Source organism: Quercus lobata, chromosome 1 (assembly GCF_001633185.2).
Source record: "Quercus lobata isolate SW786 chromosome 1, ValleyOak3.0 Primary Assembly, whole genome shotgun sequence".
In the NCBI taxonomy this organism is placed as follows: domain Eukaryota; kingdom Viridiplantae; phylum Streptophyta; class Magnoliopsida; order Fagales; family Fagaceae; genus Quercus; species Quercus lobata.
The window spans coordinates 40,708,644-40,733,281 of record NC_044904.1 but is presented as its reverse complement, the minus strand read 5'-3'; the positions used below and the strand labels follow the sequence as shown (position 1 = coordinate 40,733,281).

Here is a 24,638-nt window from a genome sequence, read left to right as displayed (position 1 = left end):
TCACAAGGGATCAATTCGTTTTTGGCCTATCATAATGGAACATTCCAGAACGTCAACAATACAGGTGCAGCAACTTCAAGCCCGATTTCGACCTTGATTCAGCTCGTATCTCTCAAAACTCAAAACAAGAAAGTTGTAGAGCTTTGTCTTGGCGTTCCATAGCATCTTGAATCATCTTAATCGGAGCTAGGATGCCCAGATTACAAAGTGATGTCAAAGTTGTCCAGAATCGTCCAATTAGCTACGTTTTGCACTTAATGCCTCCATTTACATCCTAAATCAAAATATAAGAATAATGAATACATTTAGGCACCAAATAAATATAAAAGACTAAATATTATGGGAGAAAAATATGACATTTTGCATTCTCATCACTAGCCATATTAGCATGTTTGTAAGCCTCTTATTTTTACCCAAAAAACCCAAGTCCAGTGATGGGGAATATTTTCACCAGTTATAAAAATTTTACTAATACCCTAGAGTCTTCGATTACCAAAAACCTCCAAAAGAATCTTTGGTCACCAAAAGTATCGTTAGCCACAAGGGGTTATCAGGTACCCTCCCTAACACTGCGTGACACACTTCGCCTTGACGGTCATTAGGTACCCAACGGTCGTCAGGTACCTAGGGGTCGTCAAGTCCCCAACGGTCGTCAGGTACCTTCCCTGATACCACACGACACGTTCTACCCTGACGGTCATCACGTATCAATAGGTCATCAGGTACCCAACGGTTGTCAGGCGCTTTCCCTGACATCATGCGACACGTTCTGCCCTGACATTCATCACGTATCAATGGGTCATCAGGCACCAAGAGGTCATGAGGTACCCAATGGTCGTCAAGTACCCTCCTTGACACTGCGCGACACGTTTCGCCCTAACGGTCGTCATGTGTCAATGGGTCGTCAGGTACCAAAGGGTCGTCAGGTACCCAACGGTCATCAGGTACCTTCCCTGACACTACATGACACGTTCCGCCCTAACGGTCGTCACGTACCAAAGGGTCTTCAGGTACCTAATGATCGACAGGTATCCTCCTTAAAATTGTGTGACACACTTTCCTTGACGGTCAACATGTATCAATTGGTCATCATGTACCAAGGGGTCGTCATATACCCGACAGTTGTCAAGTACCCTTCTTGACATTGCATGACACGCTCCGCCCTGACGGTTGACATGTATCAATTGGTTATCATGTACCAAGGGGTCGTCAAGTACCCATCGATTGTCAGACCCCTTCCCTATACTACACGACACATTCTGCCCTAACGGTCGTCACATATCAATTAGTATTCATGTACCAAGGAGTCGTCAGGTACCCTGTGGTTGTCAGACACCTTCCTTCCTTAACACTATGTGACACGTTTCGCCCTGACGGTCGTCATGTTTCAATAGATCGTTAGGTACCAAGGGGTCGTCAGGTACCCAATGGTCATCAAGTACCTTACCTTCCCTAACATTGTGCGACACGTTCCACACTGACAGTCGTCACGTATCGATGGGTCGTCAGGTACCAAGGGGTTGTCAGGTACCCAACGGTCGTCAGGTACCTTCCCTGACACCACATAACACGTTCGGCCTTGACGGTTGTCACATATCAATAGGTCGTCACGTACCAAGGGGTTGTCATATACCCAACGGTCGTTAGGTACCTTCCCTAACACCGCGTGACATGCTCCACCCTGACGGTCATCACATATCAATGGGTCGTCAAGTACCAAGGGGTGGTCAGGGACCTAACGGTCGTCAAGTACCTTTTTTGACATCGCTCAACATGCTTTTCCTTGACGATTGATAGGGATAAATCCCATAGTAGATGAATCCAATTTGCTAAGCTAATAATAAAGCGATGGTGACACCTAAAGATGATCCAGATAGCTTAACAGTCAAAGACCTAGTAGACGGAGTCTCATCTTGAATGGAAAGCAGAGAGACAGATGGATCCTTTAAAGTGGACGGACTCTTTAATATGGACAAACTCTTTCTGGTGGACGGACCCTTTAATAGGGATAGACTCTTTAAGTTGGACAGACCCGACAGAGACGGGTGGCAAAGCCACGTGGCACCCACGTGACCTGAGTAGTCTCCAAGAAACCTAATATGGGAATGCCTTACATTCTACGTTCCACCGTAATCTGAGGGATCCCTACAAGGAAAGAATCCCACGATATATGGACATTGGAAAAGATCTTCTCCATAAGGAAATACCTTCTTCATCAAGAAACTGAGGTCAGCTCTACACTACTATAAAAACCCCAAAACCCTCACAAATCAAGGTACGTGAATTCTCTCTAGCTCTTACATTATTGAGTTCTTGGAGATTCTTCCATCACTGACTTAACCTTTAGAGGGTCTTTGGCCGATATCCCACCGGTGCCCTTTGATTGGTTCTTCCTTTTTATTCTTTAGGTGCACCCATTGGCACGTGTGTGGACGATCAACTCACTGACGATTTTGTGCATCATCATCCAAAAAAATAAAATTTTTTTTTTTGAGAATGTCCAACATTATGCACGCTTTTCGAGGCCCATGCACCTTTTGTGGCCGTCAACCCCAAACGGCGCACACTAAGTGGCCGCTAGGCTTCGAGACATGTGCCAAAGCTTTTTAAGCTCCCAACACAACTACACATGTTTTTGACAATCAAATTTGAAAAAGTAGAAGTTTCGACCAACTTCGGAGCAAAGATTCCCTCGGTTTTCGTAGTAACAGTGGTGCACCGGCGGTTTAGAAGCAAACCGATCCTTTTGGGAATTTTTTGCACAAACTAAGACCATACAAAACCTACATTAGGGCAGTTTATTTTTGTACATCTCGTCCATCATTTCAGAATATCTTGAACTTCATTATCGAAACTCAATTCACTCGGTTTAAAGGTCGATTCAGCCCCCGTCGTCAAGACATATAATGGGACAGAGCCAAGGCCATTCCCAATCACTAATAGCAATCCATCCAGATGGTATGAAGATCTCAACAATCAGTTACGAAACCTTTTTTCAAGCACCGATCAGTTCAGTCGATAGCCAGGTCAATCAGTGCATTCCGCCACATAACGAGTCCGAGAAAATCCCGCTTGGGAAAGTCTGTAATGATAATCAGGGTCGTCAAGAAACCCATATTGTCCAATGCAATTATAATCCCGTTTCAATTCAATTAATTAGTTTGGAACCACACGAAATCCACATTGGGGCAGTTTATTTAGCGTGATTCAGTCCACTTTCGTGAATTAATATTCTCAAGATCGAAACTTTGGGTACAATGATATGTCCGTCCCGTCGGGAACATTTCCTCTCATGTTAAAAACAACATAAAACCTACACTAGGGTAGTTTTATTTTATGCGGTCTCTCCCTTTTCCACATCCCTCAGCAGGTCAATCAATGTCAGATTTTATCAGTGAACCCGTGGAGATATAGCATAAGGCAAATGAAACAATGCGTGAATAACAACAGTGGTGCAACAGGCTCATAAGTTCTAAATTGCTGCTGGCATACATACATCTAACCCTACTAAGAGGCAATATCCATACATACGTTTGAGTCTACTAAGAGGTGACATCAAGAAACATACATCTAAGCCTACCAAGAGGCAATGTCATACATACATCTAAGCCTACCAACAGGCGACACCAGGAAACATACATCCAAGCCTACTAAGAGCCAATGACATACATACATTTGAGCCTATCGAAAGGCGATATTAGGAAACATACATCTGAGCCCACCAAGAGGCAAAATCAAAATATAGTCTAGGCCCACGATGGGGCAATCATACATACACGTCCTAAAGCCTACCAAGAGGCAATATCAAAATATAGTATGGGCCCACGATGGGGCAATCATACATATATGTCCAAAAGCCTATCAAGAGGAAATATTAGAATATAGTCTTGGCCCACGATGGGGCAATCATACATGCATGTCAGGAAGCCTAACAAGAGGCAATATCAGAATACAGTCCTAGCCCACAAAGGGGCAATCAAACATACATGTCCAGAGCCTACTAAGAGGCAATATCAAAATATAGTCAGGGCCCACTATAAGGCAATATAATACATACATATCTGGCCCACCGTGGGGCAATGTCGGAAAGAGTATAAGGAAATGAATACATGCCCATACAGTGGCTACATCTTAAAGAGACAACAACAATGGCTAATCTAAGGAGAATCATCATCTTTAATGGTCTCATAAGCAAAGTGCCTAGTAGTGCCATCATTGGCACCATCACTAGTAGCTGGACTTAAAGAAGGGCCAGCTCGCCTAGCCAAAGAATCTAGGACACATCCTAGAGTTTGAAATGAAGCTTGCCTTGGTATAGGGCCCTATGCCCAGTCTGAAATGGGAGTAAATCCCCATCTACCAGCAGGACCTGGAGGAACTGGCATGTACTCAGTCTCATGTCTCCGAATGGGAGGATCTCTACCTGGAATGTAGGGTGCTGAAGGCACGGACATCCCCTGTCCCCTCATCTCATCGATTAGGATGCCAATATACCCCTAAAGCAAGCATGCCTTAAGAATAGGCTGGCTCCTCTCTCTCTCCATGGCAACAGCCTGACTTTCTCGCTTTCTTTGCAATAGTTCTCTCTCTCAAGCCAATGCTCTAACAATCTCCTCCTGCTTGTAGCCCTCCCTAGTGACAGCAACACTCTCAAGATCTCGCACCCGAGCCTGCAGGGCCTCTACGTGTGATCCTAAACGGGCTTCCAAAGCCCTCTGGACGTGTGCAATGCCCCCAAGCACTCTACCCCCGCTCACGAGGCAGTCATCAATGATAGGTCCAGCCGATGATGCCAAAAACCAATTAGCATAATGATATAGCGTAGGTGTGTAGAAGCAGAATCTATAACACACAATTGGGTAAAAGACCCAACCAAACCAAACTGATTGGGTCCAACTGACCCAAGGCCTAGCAGGTGGACCCGAAGTCCATGGTCAGTCGGACTTGGGTCCCTCTCTAATAAAACCCGAATAGTCAATTCAGGTTGTGGGTTAATAGGTTAAAAACCCGTAGAACCCAACCCGACCGATGGCTTAAGATTAAAAAAATATATATGGGTTATTTTTAGATGACATGAAGTCTGAAGAGAGAAGAGTACTACTGATTGGACTAAAAGCTAAATTGTTTAGTGCTACATGCAAGATTGCAAGAGGGATGGGACTAAAAAGCTAAAAGTACTAAAATTTAACAGCTTCCACGTAAAAGAAAATCTTCTGAAGATTTAGAATGGCTAGTCACCTCTCTTCACTCTCTCTCCCTTTCACAGGAGAATGGCTAGTCGGCTACCTTTTAAATCAAAGTCAGATTTTCACTTTCCCATGCCTCTAGTCATGAATCATGGTTTAGGGTTTCAAGACTCTACTCGGCTACACTTATCAAAATCAAAATCAGATTTTCCATACTCCTCCTTACTCGGCTCAGACTCAAGGTTGAAATACTCTCAACCCTTATCTCTCTCTCTCTTATAAACTAGTATTTTCTAAGTGTTCTTCATTCTCTCTACTCTCTAGTCTTTCTAGTGATTTCAAAATCTCTTTTTTTTGAAACAAACAAAGCCCTTTAGTCCTTTACATCAAAATCTTTCTAGTTTCTTCACTCCACTGGGTTGCTGGTTGCTATTGCCGCCGCTTCACACCCCACCTGATGTCGCCTCACTTTGTGTCCACTTTCCACCATGGGTCTTCTTAGCCTCTCAGACTCAGCTTCCTAGTCTTAGATCGGGTAAAGTTTCTTCCTTTTTCATCCCTTTTTTTCAATATTTTTTGTTTGTGATATGGGTTTATCATTTTGTTCAATTTTTTTTTTTTTTTTTGATAAGTAATAAGAATCATATGAAAAGCAACTTAAGGGATCTTGTTCAAATGATTTAAAACATAAAGATTAGGAACCAAAACTGACCAAGAGATTGGATTCAAAGATGGAACCCTAATTTTTTTTTTTTTTTTTTTGATTTGTTGGTCAAAGACTTGATTTATCACTTTTCAAATATGGAACCCTTAATTTGAGTATGTTTGTTTGTGTTATCATTTTTCGAAGACATGAGTTATCACTATTTTGAGTGTGCTTTGTGTTTATTTTCATGTATACTCTTTACAGATAGAAATTATAGTTAGTTTGATTCATTATTTTAGTGTGCTCTAAGTGCGATTTGTATCTGCCTTGTTTTAACAAGATGAAATCCAAACACATTTTTATTTTCTTATCTGCCTATTTTATTCCTTGTTTTGTTTTGTTTTGTTTTTTCTATGATCAATATACTTGTATCTTCACTGTAAAAATAAATAAATAAAGGAAAAAAAAAAAAAGATGAACCCTTATTTTAAAAAGATGAAATCCAAACACATTCTAATTTTCTTATTTGATTGTATTTTATTGCTCAATTTTTTGATTCATTTTGCTGTCCTAACTTAAAATTTTGAAATCCTAATTTTATACAGGAGTTGAAAGTTGTTCAAGTAGGCTCTTTCCTTCCTTTTCAGGGTTGAATCCCTAACAGCTAAGAGTTCTCAGAGGTATCATTTCTTTCTCTTTTAACTTCTTGTTATTGTTTGTGTGTTACTTTTGTCATTGTTTTTGTTGTCGCTTTGACCTATTGTTGTTGATTCTTCGTTCATTTTAAATAAAATACCTAGATAAAATTTCATGAATTACTAGTGAATAAGGTCATCTTATATTTACATGTTTTCCCTAGCTTAGCTAGAATACTATATGTTGAAAAATTTTATAATGTACTACACGATAACTAATACAAGATCAATGATTAATATGGATCCCTTCTCAATCAAAGTTTTTGGGATTGATTAGTTGGGCCCTTGGACAAGCTTCTAAGTTCTTTTTTGGGTCCAAAAACTCAAGTCTAAAATCATATTTATTCATCTCTTGTTTGAGGAATATCTAACTGCAATAATTGTGTTTGTAAATTGATTATGATATGTGATGGTGAACTGAAAATTTAACTCCCATTCGTCCATGAGGGTCGTCCAAGCCAAGAAGGCAAGAATGGCTGTACCTAGCAAAATGGTCGTCCAAGAGTATATGGGTCATCCATGAGGCAAGCGCCTAGACGACCCCCAAAACTTGGAAAATTCCATGGAGATTTAATTACAAGAGCCAGTAAAATTGAATCACATGTTATTATTTCAAGACATGAGTAAAATCCTGGTTCATCGCTATAACTTCCAATGACGGTTATAGAAAAAATATTCTAACTCCTATAGTGGTCATGGAAGTTAACCTTGAACCCTTTAATCTCCTCAAATATAGGGGAAGTTACAAGACAAGTATCCACTTCAAAAGCACACTATATAAACACTCATTCACGACAAATGAAGGTAAGTTTGAGACGACTCCCAAAAAGTTGGAACTCCATAATTTAAGAGAGAAACTAACTTAAGCATCAGAGGATTCTTGGCTGATAGCCCCGGTCTCCTTTGATCGTTTGTTTTTCTTTTCAGGTCTTCCAAGCAATTACTAGATCATTGAAGCCCAGAGCATTCAGCCTACTAATTTTCTGTGCATCATCAGTTGGCACCGTCTGTGGGAAAGATTATTTTTGTGTTTTGCAGTTTATCTTTCTTCGATAAATGGCTGCATGGTTTGGACAAGATCAAGGGCCACTAGTCTAGGCCACCAGGAGAGTAGGGATGCCTCTAGTAATCCCCACCGTGATCGACAGTCAGCGCCTGTCACGCAACCGCTTTCCATACAGCATGTACAGTCCATGGCAACCACCATGGTGGAATTAACCCGTTAGAATCAAGAGTTGACTAGGGAGATTAGTTTAAGGAGGCAATGCTATGAAAGATATGTAGAAGGACAAGCCCAGAGTTAAGAAGATAGAGAAGGAAATGCTGAGCCCGAAAATCAGTCAAGGGGTACCGCTTCTCGAAGGGTGCCACACTTGGAGAGGGAGATGGATCAAATGAGGAAGGTCATGGACCAAATGAGGGAGAACATGAGAAGGGCGAATCCCATAGATGATTTAGTTCATCGAACAGACTCTCCTTTCACGGCTTCCATCAACAGTCACCCCGTACCTCCTAAGTTCAAGATGTCTTCCTTGGACTCATATGATGGAACCCGCAACCCTTTTGATCATATTGCTACTTTTAAGACTACGATGCACCTTCAAGGGGTTCCAAAAGAGATTATGTGTAGGGCTTTCCCTACTACCCTCAAAGGGCCAGCACGAGTATGGTTCAGTAAGAAACCTCCAAATACTATGAGTTCTTTCAAAGTATTGAGTAAACTGTTTGTCAACAATGTTTATCGGAGGACAAAGGCAAAAACGTTCCTTGTCCAACCTGTTAACCATAGAGCAGGGGGAAAATGAAAGCTTGCGGTCCTTCATTACTCGTTTCAATAGTAAAGCCCTGACAGTGGACGAGATGGATGACAAGTTCTTATTGGCGGCCTTCCATAATGGAGTTAACTCTGATTTATTCATCCATAAGATTTATGAGCATGAGCCTCAAATCATGGCTAAACTCATCCATTCAACCCAAAACTTCATGAATTCAGAAGACGCCAATTATAGCTAAGAAAAGGAAAAGAGATGAGTGAATGGAAGCAGATCTCCAGCGCCATCCTGAGTAGGGTCCTTGTCCAAAGAAGGCACGGACGAGCGAGAAGAAAGATCGAGATGACAAGAAAGCAAGCTCTTCAGCACGGAGTCAATAGTACACACCCTTGAACATGCCACTTGAACAAGTGCTTATGCAAATCAAGGACGATCCATCCTTGAAGTGGCTAGAAAAAATGAAGGGAGATCCCAACAAGCGCAATAAGAACAAGTATTGTCGCTTCCACAAAGATCATGGGCATGACATGGACGAGTGTTTTGATTTGAAGTAGTAGATAGAAAATCTCATCAGGCAAGGAAAATTGAGAAATTTCCTTGGATGAGATCACAAAGACAAGAAGTTGAAGGGAAAACTAGAACAGCCATCACGACCCCCCCCCCCTTGGAGAAATAAGAGTCATCATAAGAGGGACCTTGACAGGACAATCTTCCAAGTCAAGGAAGACGTACCTAAAGGTAGTGCAAAACGTCCAACTTTCAGGACGATCCCTAAGAACGAGGCAAATGGATGAGCAAGCCATTACGTTTATGGACGAGGATGCTGAAAGGGTTCAACACCCACATAATGATGCAATCGTCATTACTTTGCTTATTGCTAATTATACAACTAGAAGGGTGTTGGTGGACAATGGGAGTTCGGCGGACATCTTATATTACCCTACTTTCCAACAAATGAGGTTCAAAAGAGATCAACTCTGTCTAGTGAATTCACCCTTAGTAGGATTTGGAGGAATGAAAATGCAACCTATGGGTACCATTATGCTACTTATGGTGGTAAGAGCCTATCCACAACAGATAACCAAAGAAGTAAACTTTCTTATCATGGACTGTTCATCATCATACAACACTATCATTGGAAGACCGACTTTAAATAGTTGGAAGGCAATAACATCTACTTACCATTTATCTGTGAAGTTCCCAATAGAGTACAAGATAGGGCAAGTGCAAGGAGATCAGTTAGTAGCAAGAGAGTGTTATTTGGCCATGTTTACTATTGATGAGCACATTCAGACAATGAGCATTGAGGAGAAGAGACTCGTTGTAGAGCCCACCGAAATGCTAGAAAACATTCCTTCAGACGAGAGTAACCCTGAGAAGTATACAAAGGTTGGAGCAAGTATGGAAAGGAAGACGAAGCAAGAACTTGTCCAATTCTTAAAGAAAAGCATTGATGTATTTGCATGGGGTCATGAAGACATGCCAGGTATCAACCCTAGAGTCATCACCCATCGTCTAAACATATATCCTTCCTCCAAGCCAGTTTGTCAAAAGAAAAGAGTGTTTGCTCATGAATGAGATAATGCCATTAAAGACGAAGTTCAAAAGCTAACTACAGCAAAATTTATCCAGGAAGTTTATTACCCGGACTGGTTAACTAATGTGGTGATGGTCAAGAAGGCTAATGGCAAATGGAGGATGTACGTGGACTTCACCGATCTGAACAAGGTTGTCCCAGGGATAGCTATCTATTGCCGCGTATTGATTAATTGGTGGACTCAACAGTAAGTCATAAACTACTAAGTTTCATGGATGCCTTCCCAGGTTATAACCAGATAAGGATGGATGAGGCAGATCAAGAGAAGACATCCTTCATCACCAGTTAAGGCTTGTTTTGTTAAAAGGTGATGCCCTTCAAGTTGAAGAATGCGGGGGCAACGTATCAAAGGCTAGTGAACCATATGTTTCGTCCACAGATTGGGTGGAATGTGGAAGTTTATGTAAATGATATGTTGCTAAAGATTTTGGAAGAGGAAAAGCATCTGAACGACCTCCAAAAGACTTTTAACGTGAGCAAGTGTGCTTTCGGAGTCTCGTCTAGTAAGTTTCTTTGGTTCATGGTTTCTCATACGGGAATTGAGGTGAACCTTGATAATATTCAGGCAATACGGAATATAGAGCCACCAAGGAATATCAAGGAAGTCCAATCCCTTACCGGACGAGTTACTGCCCTTAATAGGTTCATCTCTAAAGCTATTAAGAAGTGCTTGCCATTTTTTAAGGTTCTAAAGAAGGCATTTGTATTTAGCGGTGTCCCCGCATGCAATAAGCTCAGCATTGATTAGAGAAGAAGGGAAGATACATAAGCCAATTTATTACACAAGCCGAACGCTGAGAGGAGCAGAAGGACAATACCCAATGTTGGAAAAGCTAGCATTTGCTTTGGTCACGGCTTCTAGAAAGTTAAGGCCTTACTTTCAGGCTCATGTCATAAATGTCTTGATAAACAATCCATTAAAGAAGGTAATGAACAAATTGGAAGCCGCAGGATGACTAATCCAATGGGCCATAGAACTCAACGAGTTTGATGTCAGGTACCAACCAAGGAATGCGATAAAAGCTCAAGTATTGGCAGATTTCATTGCAGAGTTCACTCCCAACCAAGGTGAGCAAGACGGGGTGGACAAAGCTCAGAGGTGGGTCGTCAATATGGATGGCTCATCAACGTTATATACAAGAGGAATTGGAGTATACTCAAATCCTCGAAAGGAGATAAGTTGAAATATGCAGCCCGTCTACAATACCAAACCACCAATAATAAAGCAGAATATGAAGCTCTCCTTAAAGGATTGGAATTGGCTAAGTCCTTAGGGGCGAAGTCAGTAGTTGTACAAAGGGATTCATAGTTGATTATCAATCAAGTGAATGAAATGTGTGAAGCTAAGAAAGATCGGATGAAGAAGTACCTAAGCAGGGGGAAGCAGCTTGTCAAAAAATTTAAAGATGCTAGTTTTGTTCAACTCCTGAGGGAGGAAAACATGGAAGCAGATGTTTTGGCAAAAGAAACTTCGACAAGAGGGGCCATGGACAAGTATGACAAAATCTAGTACGTGCCAAGAATAGAACTTCCAGAGATACAGTAGGTTGAAGGTGAAAAAAATTGGATGACTCCTATAATACTTTATCTCAAAGATGGTAGACTCCCAAAGGACAAGGATGAGGCTAGAAGATCAAGGATCAAAGCTGCCAAGTATGTCCTCATAGATGAAGTACTATATAAAAGGGGCTTCTCTTAGCCTTACATAAGGTGCTTAGCTCTAGACAAATCAAACTATGTGTTGAGGGAGATTCATAAAGCAGCACGTAGAAACCACTAAGGAGCAAGAGCACTAGTCCATAAAGTCGTCCGTGCAGGTTACTACTGGCCAACTATTCAAGCATATGCAAAGGCTTATCTCAAAGTGTGTGACCAATGTCAACACTTCAATAACATCCCTAGGCAGCCATCAGAGTATTTGACCCCGATGATGGCCCCATGGCTCCTTGCACCTAGGTCGTCCATGAGGCAAGCGCCTGGACGACCCCCAACACTTGGAAAATTCCATGGAGATTTATTTACAAGAGCCAGTAAAATTGAACCACATGTTATTATTTCAAGACATGAGTAAAATCCTAGTTCATCGCTATAACTTCTAACTGTTATAGAAAAAATATTCTAACTCCTATAGTGGTTGTGGAAGTTAACCTTGAACCCTCTGACCTCCTCAAATATAGGGGAAGTTATAAGACAAGTAACCGCTTCAAGAGCACACTATATAACACACTCATTCACGACAAATGAAGGTAAGTTTGAGATGACTCCTAAAAGATTGGAACTCTAGAATTTAAGACAGAAACTAACTTAAGCATCAGAGGGTTCTTAGCTGGTTAGCCCCGATCTCCTTTGATCATTTGTTTTTCTTTTCAAGTCTTCCAAGAAATTACTAGATCATCAAAGCTCGGTGCATTCAGCCTACTGATTTTCTATGCATCATCAATATGTCTTTGTAATTTCTTTTTGAGGCTTTTATTTTCTTAGCTTTTATTTTCTCTTTCTCATTAGAGCTGTTAGGCCACCCAATCTATGTAGTGTTTATTTACGTGTAAAATGATATATCAATCCTTCGTGTTTATTTACATGTAAAATGATATATCATTAGAGCTATTAGGAATATAAGGCTGTTTGCCATTATTGTCAAAAAGCTTATCGTGCTAATAGTAAAGGGCATGGTACTACTAATTTGTTGAATCATGTGCCAAACTGTGTTAAGAACCCTAATAGAGATGTACTTAAAGGGCAATAAACCTTAGCATTTGAACCCAAAATGAATGGGGAGGAATGGTTTCGGCTTGTACCAACAACCTTTACTGTTGAGGCTTCTAGGAAGGCACTCACTGAAATGATTATAATAGATGAGTTGCCTTTTAGGTTTGTTGAAGCATATGGGTTTCAAAGATATTCAACTACCTTACAACCTAAGTTGCAAATTAGGGATACCCCATCTCGTCAAACTGTAGCTAGGGATGTGATTGGCATTTATGGTGTTAAGAGAGAGAAACTAAGGGAAGCCTTGAAAGGTCATAGGGTGTGCCTTACTACAGACACATGGACTAGTATTCAAAATCTGAATTACATGTCCCTCACATGTCATTTTATTGATGATTATTGGAACTTGCATAAGAGAATTCTGAATTTTTATATAGTTGAAGACCATAGGGGGGAGACTATAGGTAGAAAGACTGAGAAGTGTTTGCGTGAGTGGGGTGTTCATGGCATATTCACTTTAACAGTGGATAATGCTTCCTATAATGGTACTACCATTAAATTTTTACAAACAGTAACTAAAGATTGGAAGGGGACTGTTTTAGAACATGAGTTCTTGCACTTAAGGTGTTGTGCACATATCTTAAATCTGATTATGGGGGATGGTTTGAAAGAAATTAATGCGTCCATTGGTAGGGTGTGTGAAGTGGTGAGGTATGTGAAGTCCTCACCAAATAGGAATCAAACTTTTAGGAGTTTTATGGAGAGATTAGGTATTGAATCCAAGTGTTTACTAAGTCTAGATGTACCTACTAGGTGGAACTATACCTACCTCATGTTAGATACTTCTAAAAAATTTGAGAAAATGTTCCTAAGAATGGACTTTGAGAATGCTAGCTATTCTTCATACTTTATGAACAAGGAAAATAGTGGTGGTTTGGGATCTCCTTCTGGGGATGATTTTCAAAATTGTAGGAAGTTTGTGGGTTTCTTTAAATTGTTTTACAATGCAACAAAGAAGTTCTCTGGTTCTTTGTATGTTACTTCAAATACCTTCTTTGATGAGATGTTTGTGATTCAAGAGAATATTGCTCATTTAATTAAATCTCAAAATCATCTCTTGAAAAATATGGCAACTAAAATGGAAGCTAAATTTGAAACGTATTGGGGGAAATGGGATAAAATTAATCAGCTTTTGTATGTGGTTGTGGTTCTTGATCTAAGAAAGAAAATGAGATTTTTGAAGTTTTATTTTTCTGAAATTTATGGGGATGAAGTGGCTGATGAGATGATTGATTTGGTGAGAAAGACCATAGATAGGTTGTATGATTATTACTCTTGTATTGATTCACCAAATGTGGCAATACCAAGTGAGAGTGAGAGGACACACATAGAAGGTGATACAATTGGTTGTGCTGATCCATATGTGATGGTTAATTCTCGATATGAGCGTTTGTAGAGGTTGAGAAGTTTATAGGGTGTAACAATGAGATTGAAAAATATTTGGCTAAAAATTGTGAGAGTAGAAGGGATGTGAGATTTGAGATTTTGGGGTGGTGAAAAGCCAATTCAGATAGGTACCAAGTGCTGTCCAAAATGGCCAAGGATGTGCTGGCTGTACCTGTTTCCACAGTTGCTTTTGAATCGGAATTTAGTACCGAAGGGCACATACTTGATCCATTTCGAAGTTCACTCTCTCCTCTCATGGTTCAAAATCTTGTTTGTGCTCAAAACTGGCTACAAGCCCATGTCCCAATTTCTTTTCACAAGTCAAAGGATGAGATGAAGGCCTTAGAGGATGAATTTCATGACTTAGGTAATATGTTTAACTTCCAAACTTCTTGTCTATGAAGTGTTATTAATTGTGTCATATACTTGAGCAAAATTTAATCTATTGCCTCAAATTTTTTTATTTTCTAGTTTTGAATCAAGCAACAACAACAACAAGTCCTAGTTCCTGCTCAAGCAAAGGTGCAACCCTTACCACATTTAGTATTGATGAATGATCAATGACTAGGTATGTTTCTGCCCTTGTAATTTTTGTTCATATTGGACATTCTGTAGTTTTTGTTCTTTGTCTTTATATATTATTGATAAATATTTTTTCCCCTTGTATTGTAGGAGGAAGGAAGGTCACATTTTGTATAGGAGGCAGTTTTTTGGATATATTTAGGGAGCTTTTTTGGACAGATTTATAGCTTTTCTTTATATATGAACTCTTGCTTATAGGAAGGAAAACTTAGCATCTGTGTAGGCTTTCCTTTCTATAAGTTATGGACTTGTTCACTATAGATAATAGAGTAGTTCTTTACTGCATTAGGAAAGCTATTTTTTGGAAATACTTATAGTATTTTATAATTGTAATTAATTATATATACTGCTGGGAATATTTCCTACTGCCTTGGTGGTTTACTGCCTTACAGACTTGTGTAGTAATTGCCTTCTTTGCTGCCTTTATGGCTTACTATATATATATATATATATATATATATATGTATGTATGTATGTATGTATGTATGGAATTACGAAGATGTTGTAGTTTTTGTAGCAATGGTTGCTGCTGTGTGGTTTTGGAATATTACTTGATGTGTGGAATGGTTGGTAGGTTTAATGTGTTTAGAATCTAAACTTTAGATTGACTTTTATATGCTTGAGTTTTCTTAAGGCAAGTTTGAGGTGCTGTCCAATTTCTAGGCCTTTAGGCTTAGGCAATTTGGAAAATATTTTGTGCATTTTTATTTGTTTGATTAATGCCCAGGTTTTACATGCTATTAACGTTTAGCATGTGGTAAAAAAATGATATTTTGTGTGTTTTTATTTGTTTGCTATTGTGTCCAGTTTTTTTTTTTTTTTTTTTTTTCCCAAATGTCAATATATGAGCTCTAGGAAGTATAGATTTGGACTGATTATGTTCAAGCAAACCTTGAAGGCCTATTTTAAAGGGTACTGGCCCATTTAAAAATTATGTAAAAGAGGCCCAATTTGATATGAAAAAATTTAGAAAGCCCAATAATATTGGCCAAAAAGGCCCAAAAAAATTAAATCCATGAAAATCTACAAATTTGGTCCAATGTGGTCCAAACCTGCCAAACCGTTTAATCTGACCCACCCCAACCGATGACCCAACATGGCGGATCCGACCCGTATTTTGAGTGTGTGCGAGTCAATTTTTTAGTGACCCAATCCAATCTGGTCGAGTGGGGGTTAGGGCCAAACCCAGGCCGACCCAACCCATGGACAACCCTAATTATTACAACTTTTCCATGAAACCTAAGTTCTATAAGAACACCAGGCTAGTATACAAAATAATAGAGAAAACCTCCCTAGCAAACTTTTATTAATAAACATATAATATTAAACCACCACCCTATAAAGAGTATATATAGGAATAGAAGTTATCCTACCCCTTTTAGGAAAAGAATTAATAAACCTACTTTTACTTGATAAAGGAAAAACAATTTAACTAGGAAAAGAAAAACAATTAAAATCCCAATTCAACTAGGAAAAAAAAAATTAAAATCCCAATTCAACTAGGAAAAAAAAAATTAAAATCCCAATTCAACTAGGAAAAGGATTTTAATTCAACGTAATAGAGTAAATAAATCCTGATTCAAATGGGAAAAGGAAAACAATTATTAAAAAATAAAAAATAAAAATCTTTGTTCTTCATAACATGATTTGCATCATCCTCCTTGGGTTGGAAGAAACTCGTCCTCGAGTTTGGAGTCTAGATTGGAATTCTCTCCCTGATATGGAACAAGATGCTTAACAATGAAGATGTCAAATGTACACATATGACTTGGAAGTTTCAACAGATAGGCATTAGGATTAATTTTCTCAAGAATTTCCAAAGGATCAAATTCTACTACTAGACGTTTCTTGTTAGCGGCTTGTTTGTACTTAGCAGAAGTATCTTGTAAGTGCTTAGCAGTAGCCGTATGAATTTCTTGAATTTGTGTGATTAAATCCTCAGCTTTCACATTGACACGCTTCAAGTCAAGGATAGGATACAAATCAAGTGATGTGCATGGGTTGTAGCCATAAGGGACTGAATCTAGTGCTTCGATTAACAGAACGGTTGTAAGCAAATTTTGCCTGGTACAAGCGCTGATCCCATGATTTAAGATGATCACTCACTAATCTTCAAAGTAACTTGCCCAAGGAACAGTTTACCACTTCTGTTTGACCATCGGTTTGAGGATGATAGGCACTACTAAAATTAAGTGTGGTATTGGCCAAACGCCATAAGCAACACCAAAAGTGACTAAGAAAATGTACATCACAGTCTGAAACAATTGATTGTGGCAAGCTATGAGAGCTCAAAATGTTGTTTGGATCTTTGGTTGTGTAGCAGGTTTGATTGCATTTATGTTTGTGTTTTTCTCTTCTTTGAAAAACTGTTTTAAGCAATCTCAACAACTGCTGGACACCTTTCGACAGCTAGACTATCTATCAAGCTCTTCAGCTTCCTTTCTTGATAGCTGTTATCACAATCTTGATCCATCGAGATTCTTGAGATTCAATCTCGACAGCTGCTCAATAGCTTCTCGATCCATTGAGGAAGTTTCTGTATGCTCGATAGATGCTCGATAGCTTCTCGATCCATCGAGGTAACCTTGCTATGGACACCTCTCATTAGCTCCTCGATAGCTCCTCGACAGCTAATTCTAAAAATTTTTATTCTCGACACCTTTCGATCCATTGAGAAACTGAGATTTCTATAAAAAGGGTTAGTGCGATTCTTTTCTCATTTTCTCCGATTTCTCTCGATAGAAACTTTCTCCTATCTCTCACAACTCTCTTATCTCACTCAAAACCTCTTCCTCACTCAATCTTCAGCCTCAAGGGTGATTTATTCTTCTGGTATGATCTTTTTTTCTTACACTTTTTCATGCATTTCATCCTTTTGACCTAATTTTTGGGATTTTTGATAAAATTTGGGGTTTTTCAAAATTATGGAGGTTTGTGTGAAATTTTTGGGATGGGTTTTTGTTTAAATGATGTTAACTCATCATGCATTGTATCACATGTGCATTTTAACTATGATTCATGCATTTCAGATGTGTGATTATTATATTGAAATGTTGTGTGCTGGTAGGTTTGGATTGGACTAAACCCATAATGCTTTTAATGTTGCATATCACTTACTCATGCATTTTTCATGCATACGTACCTTCATTTCTTTATATTCTCATATTGAACTGTTTAGTGCTTTTCTGTTTGTCCCTTTCTCTCTCTCTTTCTTTCGTTAGTTGCTCTATGGCACCTAAACAAAAATCTACTCCGTCCCGGAACTCTTTTCATCCTGGGGCATCTTCTTCTTCTTCCCCCTCTTATTCTACTCCATCTCACGTCCAATTCCATGATGATAAAGCCCATAAGGACTTTTCAGAGAACTTCTCACGACGAGGCATTCATTCGAAACGCCAAGTTGTTCTATCAAACTATTCTGATACTGACCTTCCCACTGTCATCTACAATAGGGGTTAGGAGTCATTGTATGGCATCCCGATCACTTGTCCCTCCGTGGTCATACAGGAGTTTTACTGCAATATGCACAAATTCGATTATTTAGTACCTCATTTTTTCACTTATGTTTGAGGTACGCACATCGTAGTCACTTTGGATATTGTATCCGAGGTGCTACATGTTCCTAGGGTAGCGCATCCTGACTATCCTAGCTGTGATCATCTGAGGACTGTGTCCAAAGACGAACTCTCATCTCTTTTCTATGAGACACCTTCTTCTTGGGGTGACCGTCAAAACACCCCTTGCTTGGGTTTTGCAAAAGGTCCGAGATTCCTTAACATGGTGATGACATTTGTTCTCCATCCATTGTCTCACCATAACTCTATCACAGAGCCTCGCACTCGATTTTTGTAATCCCTCCTTGAGAGGCTTACCATTGATTTTCTTTCTCACTTCATTCTATCCTTTATAGATGTCTATAGGGATATGGCAACTCGTGACAAGCTCATTTTTCTTTCGACTATCATGCAAATTCTTCACCATTTTTCTGTCTCCTATCCTGAGTCTCTTAATTTTTCAGTTATGTGTGCCATAGACGTTGCTACTGTCAGATGGAGCGAGACCCAGCTTCAACCGAAGCGAATATGGATAGAGACAGCGTCTCCTCTAACTTCTTCTGCTCCTTCCACATCCGCACCTTCTTCATCGGCAAGTAGTGTAACCTTCAAGGCGGTCATGGCACAGCTGTAATGCATGGATGCTCACCTTGACACACTCAGTGATGAGTTGTGTCAGGTGAACACCCATGTCAACCGTATTGCTCGACGGCAAGCTTGCCTTGGTGGCTTCGTAGAGTCTCCCTCTCCTTCACCAAAGGCATTTGAGGACGAGGACGACAATGATGACTCCGATGATGATGATGATGTGGATGAGGATGCTAGCTCTTCTAATGATGACATGATGACTGCTTGATTTACTTACCCTTTGTCATTCATGACAAAAAGGGGGAGTAGTTTTGGATATGAGAGTAGTTTTGGATATAGGAGATCTTTGTTAGGGCGGTGTTTTCTTTTTGAGGGATGTAGTGAGGACTTATGTATTCTCTCTTTTCTTATGTTTTAGATACATTGTTCTTACTTTGTGATAGCAAACCTTGTACTTATAATGTTATATACATATGATGAGGTTGTTATTACAGTTATTTTACCTATCTTTACATGTGTTGTTTCTTTTCTCTCTTTATGCACATGCTTCTTATATATTGTATGCAATCTTTTATTTCTGTTTCACATTAAGATGTCGTGATGAGTTCTGTTTAAAGTGTTTCAGAAATACAAGTTGTCAAAGTCTTCTTGCCATGAACTCTCTTCTTGCAAAGTTTTTCAAGAGTTTATGTTAGGATAGATTTTATTATATTCAACAAGTGAGTATGAGTTGAGTGATTTATGACTTCTCTCATATATTCATTTTTTTGTTGTGGTTTTATCACGGATTGCCAAAAGCGGAGATTGTTAGGACATATGTGAATCATGTTAGGAACATATGTTAATATAGAATTGGCTAATCCTTTGACAAAACGCACTTTACTTGTAATTGGGTAGATCTAAGATGTGTTTAATACTTCAAGGAATAAGGTTTCAAGTTCAAGTGTTAAAACCATGCAAGTCTATCCAAGAATCAAGTGAAGAAATGCTAAATTTTAAATCTCGACAGCTAGTATCTATCGAGGTTTAAAAGGTTGTTTAAGCTCGATGCTTGGCAGCTTCTCAAGATTTAAGAAAATTAGATTTTCAATTCTTATTTTCATCCAATTCATGTATAAATGTTTGGTCTTCCTTTTCTTACAATCCTAAACATATATAAGGATTTTTTTAAGGGCCGTCACAACTGATGCACCTCAATGCAAAAGTTTTTCACAAGCATATTGTGAACCAGAGACATATGCCACAGTTCATCTTTCTATTCAAGAAGCTGTTGTGTTTGTACACCGTTGGGTTTTGTAACCAAGGAGTTTCGTGATCTTCATCGTGTGATAAACTGGAAAACTTTGCAGCCAACATCTTTCTCAAGTTGGTGTGTATGCCACATATCGAGATCCGTGCATCGAATTGGTTAGTCACGTACTGGAAGCTATGCATTAAAAGGATAGATTGTCATTACAAAAAAAATCTAATTAGGTATTGGGGTAAGGGTTCAACTGTAGGTTGGTATAAGGTACTGAAATTCTTTTACTTGTAACTGCTTGTTGTGATAATAGTGAATTCTCGGGAGTGGTGACCTTAAAATCACCCGGTGGGATTTTTGCCATGTAGGTTTTCCCCATTCGTAAACAAATCATCGTGTCAATTTATTTTCCATTGCATTTTAACTTAGTTGGTGATTTGTTTGTGCTACCACACTTATTGCATGCTAATTGAATTAATTAATTAACTTGGCTAATTAATTGGCTAATTCATCACAAGGAGTCAATACATTCTTAGCCTATCACTTATTTTAGGCAATAAATTTTTATGTCTAAGAAAATGAAATGAAATAAGAGTTTTTTCTTTGTTTTGAATAAAATGATTATAGACTTTAGGGTTTTAATGAAGAATTTACAAAATAATGATTAAAATTGTTTTAATTACTCATTTCTAGATTAAAATTCAAATTTGTGTTCGATAAAAATTATATTTATTTAAATGGGTTAAATAGGTTCATTTCAAAATAGATCAAACTATATTGGCACGAATAATGAATCGAGTCATTTTGATATATATTTATATACCTTTTTTTTTTTTTTTAAGAAACAAGCCATTTTGAGTTTTTTTTTTTTTTTTTTTTTTTTTTTTTTTTTTTGAGAAACAAACACACACATAGGGGAGAGGGAAAGAGATTCTAACACAAAGGAGTTAAACGCTAAATTATCAATTGACTTGCTTTGATACAAACTCATATCTATTAAACACTTACACAAAGAATAATAATGATAATCATGTCATGTTTAAGAGTCATGTCAAACATTGTAAGCCTTACCTAGAGTGAAAAAGTTCATTGTCCCGCTCCCCTTTATAGTTATCCTTTTATTTTTGGAATAATTATTTAAGAGTATATGATTGCAAAGACTAAAGACTTTAACTCGTTTAAGTGATTACTAATTTTAATTAACATGATATAAATGTGATTGTAGTAATACTCATATAAAAAAAATGTACTAAAGTAAATTTCTGGATCACTTTTTGTTTAGTATTTAAAAATTAGACTTTTATTCAATTTATAATATTTACAGCTTTACTACTTTGTTTTTTGTTTTTTTTTTTCCTTAAAAAAAAAAATCAACTTTGCTACAGTACAGAAAAACTTACACCCTAACTCACAAGTGGAATTCGTATTTCGCTTAAAGTTGGGATCATCATGACACAAAAAGATAGTAAATTTGCAGTGAAAAAAATATACTTGTGGCAGCTGAGTTCTTTCTCATCTCTTGAAACTTTTTGCGGATGAAGGGTTTGGTGCAAGCATTCTGCGAGAGGAAGGTTTTTCACCACCTTCTTTTTCTGCTCTCTTCTTCTTCATTTTTTATTTATTTATTATTTTTTTTATTTTTTAATAATTTTGAACAGAAGATTTGAATCTTGAATATCTCTACTAGAAATATAACGAGATGCAATTTGAACTACAAATCTCTTTAAGGATTTTCACATTTTTATTCTTATTTTTGTTCCATATATATATATATATATATATATATATATATATATATCCAATTTCAGAATTTTTTCCCAAGTTCAAATTTCAAAACTCAAGAGGAACTAGTTGGGAGCCCACAGCCGACTTGGATTGCAACGGCTAGTTGCTTATTCCTTTATAATAAATCCAAAATGCACCGACCACAACCATCTTTTTTACAGCTTGGCTCCCCACCAGATATCATTCAACTTTTTGTTACCTTAAAAAGCTTCTCTAACCATGACTCTAAATCTTGAGGCATTACCAAACCCATCCAACCTTTCTGCCACAATAAAAAAGAGTGCTATCACTGAACCCCATACCTTTCATACTTCACCTAGCTTCCACAAAAAATGCCCAGAAAAAGATTACCCATGCTCCAAAAGGTCTCAAACCTTCTCAAAATTTCCATTTTTATTGCCAAAATGAGAAAACCCATTATTCCAAAACTCATTTCTCTTAAGAAAGCAAGAAGGCTTAAGAGGTTCAAGCATTACAACTATGGGTTCCTTCAAGATTACCAGTTCTCTGCTTCAAGCACTCCCCTCATTCATTACCACCGCAGAAACCATTTCAAGAGCAGTAGGCTTCGAGATATCTATTCGATGTTCTTTCTGTGTAGATGTTTGGGTAGCTTCAGAGATGCAGATTGCACATTAGAAGCTCTGCCTGCTTTCCCTGCATTACAGGATACCATTGCAGCAAGGCAGTTTTTGGAGCCATCAGATCCGGGTGATGAAGAAGATTCAGTTGATCAGAGGGCTGAGAGGTTTATTCAGAGGTTCTATGAAGAGATCAGAATGCAAAGGCAGGAATCAATTTAGCAAGTCAATGAAGTGGATATGGATTTGCTCAAAAAAAAAAAAAAACAAAAACAAAAACCAAAGAAAGGAAAAAGACAGTTTTGGACATGGAATGCTGTTCTAGCTAGAGTTTCTTGTTAATTCATTACTTTTGCCTTTAATTTTCTTTCCCTTTTTTGCTTGTTTGTCAATTCTCCACTGGATTTTTGGATTGTGGAGATGGGTTTTGATTTCACTATTTGTTTTGGGATTTAGCTGCGTGGAGCTTGAACTTTTTGAATTTTTTATTCAATGGCAGTGCAATTGTTTTGGAAATTGGATGTAATTTCAGCACAAATAAAATAAAAAATCATTTTATAATGCTATTCTAAGGAGAAACATATTTCAGAGTCCGTTTACAATACAATTTTAGTGAAGTGTTAAATTATGATTGATGGCTGCATGGACCATATTATAATTTTTTGGATTGAAAATAGTGACAACTTGGTGAAGTAAATAAGTTGTAAATAAGTTCCAGTTAGCTTAACTGGTAAAGTCTTTGATATTTGAATAAGAAATTAAGGGTTCAATTTCTACTTACATCAAAAAATGATTAGTGTCTTGATCTGTTAATAAAAACTATTATAAAAACTATTATAAGGGTTTAATTTCTACTTACATCAAAAAGTGATTAGTGTCTTGATCTGTTAATAAAAACTATTATAAGGAGTAGACGACATAGGTTGAAGCTCTCTCTTAATAAAAATAAAATAAAATAAAAAAATAAAAAATAAAAAAGATGAAGAAGAAGAAGAAGAAGAAAAAGAAGAAAGAAAGAAAGAAAGAAAAAGAGAGAGAGAAAGAAGCTAGCACCGTATGGTACCAGATCAAGTTCTCAACTAAGGTATAAAATTATGAGTTTATTATAGGCCTTGCAACCGGTTGCATCTGCAAGTTTTTAAACCTCAATGAACTTTTTAAGGGACGGAGGATGCTAAGTAGGTATAGTTCGAGATCTAAGAGTCGAGGAAGTTGGTGAGTGTGATATAAAATCTTATTTTGTAATACTTAATATGATTGACTAGAAAGTAAGCACACAAAAACAATGGTTCAGAATTTATATGCCCTTTATTAATTGCATAAAAAAATATTGTTTGCTGGAAGGTTGGGATTGTGTACGTCTTGGTCTCCTCAGTCGTGAAGTGAACTTCTAGGAGGCAATATTGCTCTTGAAAACACACCATCTCAATGGAATACCGCAAATTCAGTACTTTCTATTGCTTTGATGTATAAATTGGTGTGAGTAAGGTGTACTTTGTTTGAACAGATGACAATTTGTTGTAGTCCTGAGTCATTATTTATATTTACCGATGCTTGTATGTGATTGGGGAGGTAAGATGGAGCCTTTGCCACTACTACTGCATGTTAACTCTGCTAAGTTCTCAAATTTCCTTTTTGCTATAGTATTAATACTTATACACCTGAGGCACGGACAGTGATAGGATTTCATCTTTAGGAGGCTAAGGTATGAAATAAAAAAACAAAAAAACAAAAAATAAAAATCCATTTAAGAATAAGAATTATGCAATATGATGTTGCAAAAAAAATCATCAATGAGCCGATGGTCCAAATTAGGGGTGTTTACCAAACCGCACAAACCGCAAAAATCGCATCAAAACCGCCCGCAAAATGACATAACTGCACTGCATCACAAGTAATAGTGTACCACACCACACCAAACCGCATGGTGCAGTGCGGTTTGCGGTTTTATAATAAGAAAACCACATAAACCGCACCATACCGCACCCTCTCTATATATTAATATATTTATTTATTTTTAATATTAAATATATTATTAATAGTTTAATAGTCCTAGTTTTCAAAAAAAAAAAAAAGTTTAATAACCCTAGTAAGTGGACTAGAAAAGTCAACCCAAAATAAAGAAAAACTAACTCAATAATTTAAAACTTGGCCCAAAAAAAGGGAAAAATTAGTTTTGGGCTGAGTAGGAAAAACCCAATATTTGAAAAATATATCGATTTCAAACCGCATCTTATACATAGTATCGCACATATGA

The 24,638-nt window shown here is 37.9% G+C and overlaps 1 protein-coding gene across 1 annotated transcript; it reads left to right on the top strand.

The window, feature by feature from the left end:
- The first annotated feature begins 21,972 nt into the window (after positions 1–21,972).
- Positions 21,973–22,648, top strand: LOC115955240. The gene has a single exon (XM_031073335.1). It carries the CDS (start codon positions 22,133–22,135, stop codon positions 22,601–22,603), a length of 471 nt encoding a protein of 156 aa, XP_030929195.1. The 5' UTR covers positions 21,973–22,132; the 3' UTR covers positions 22,604–22,648.
- Positions 22,649–24,638: the final 1,990 nt, after the last annotated feature.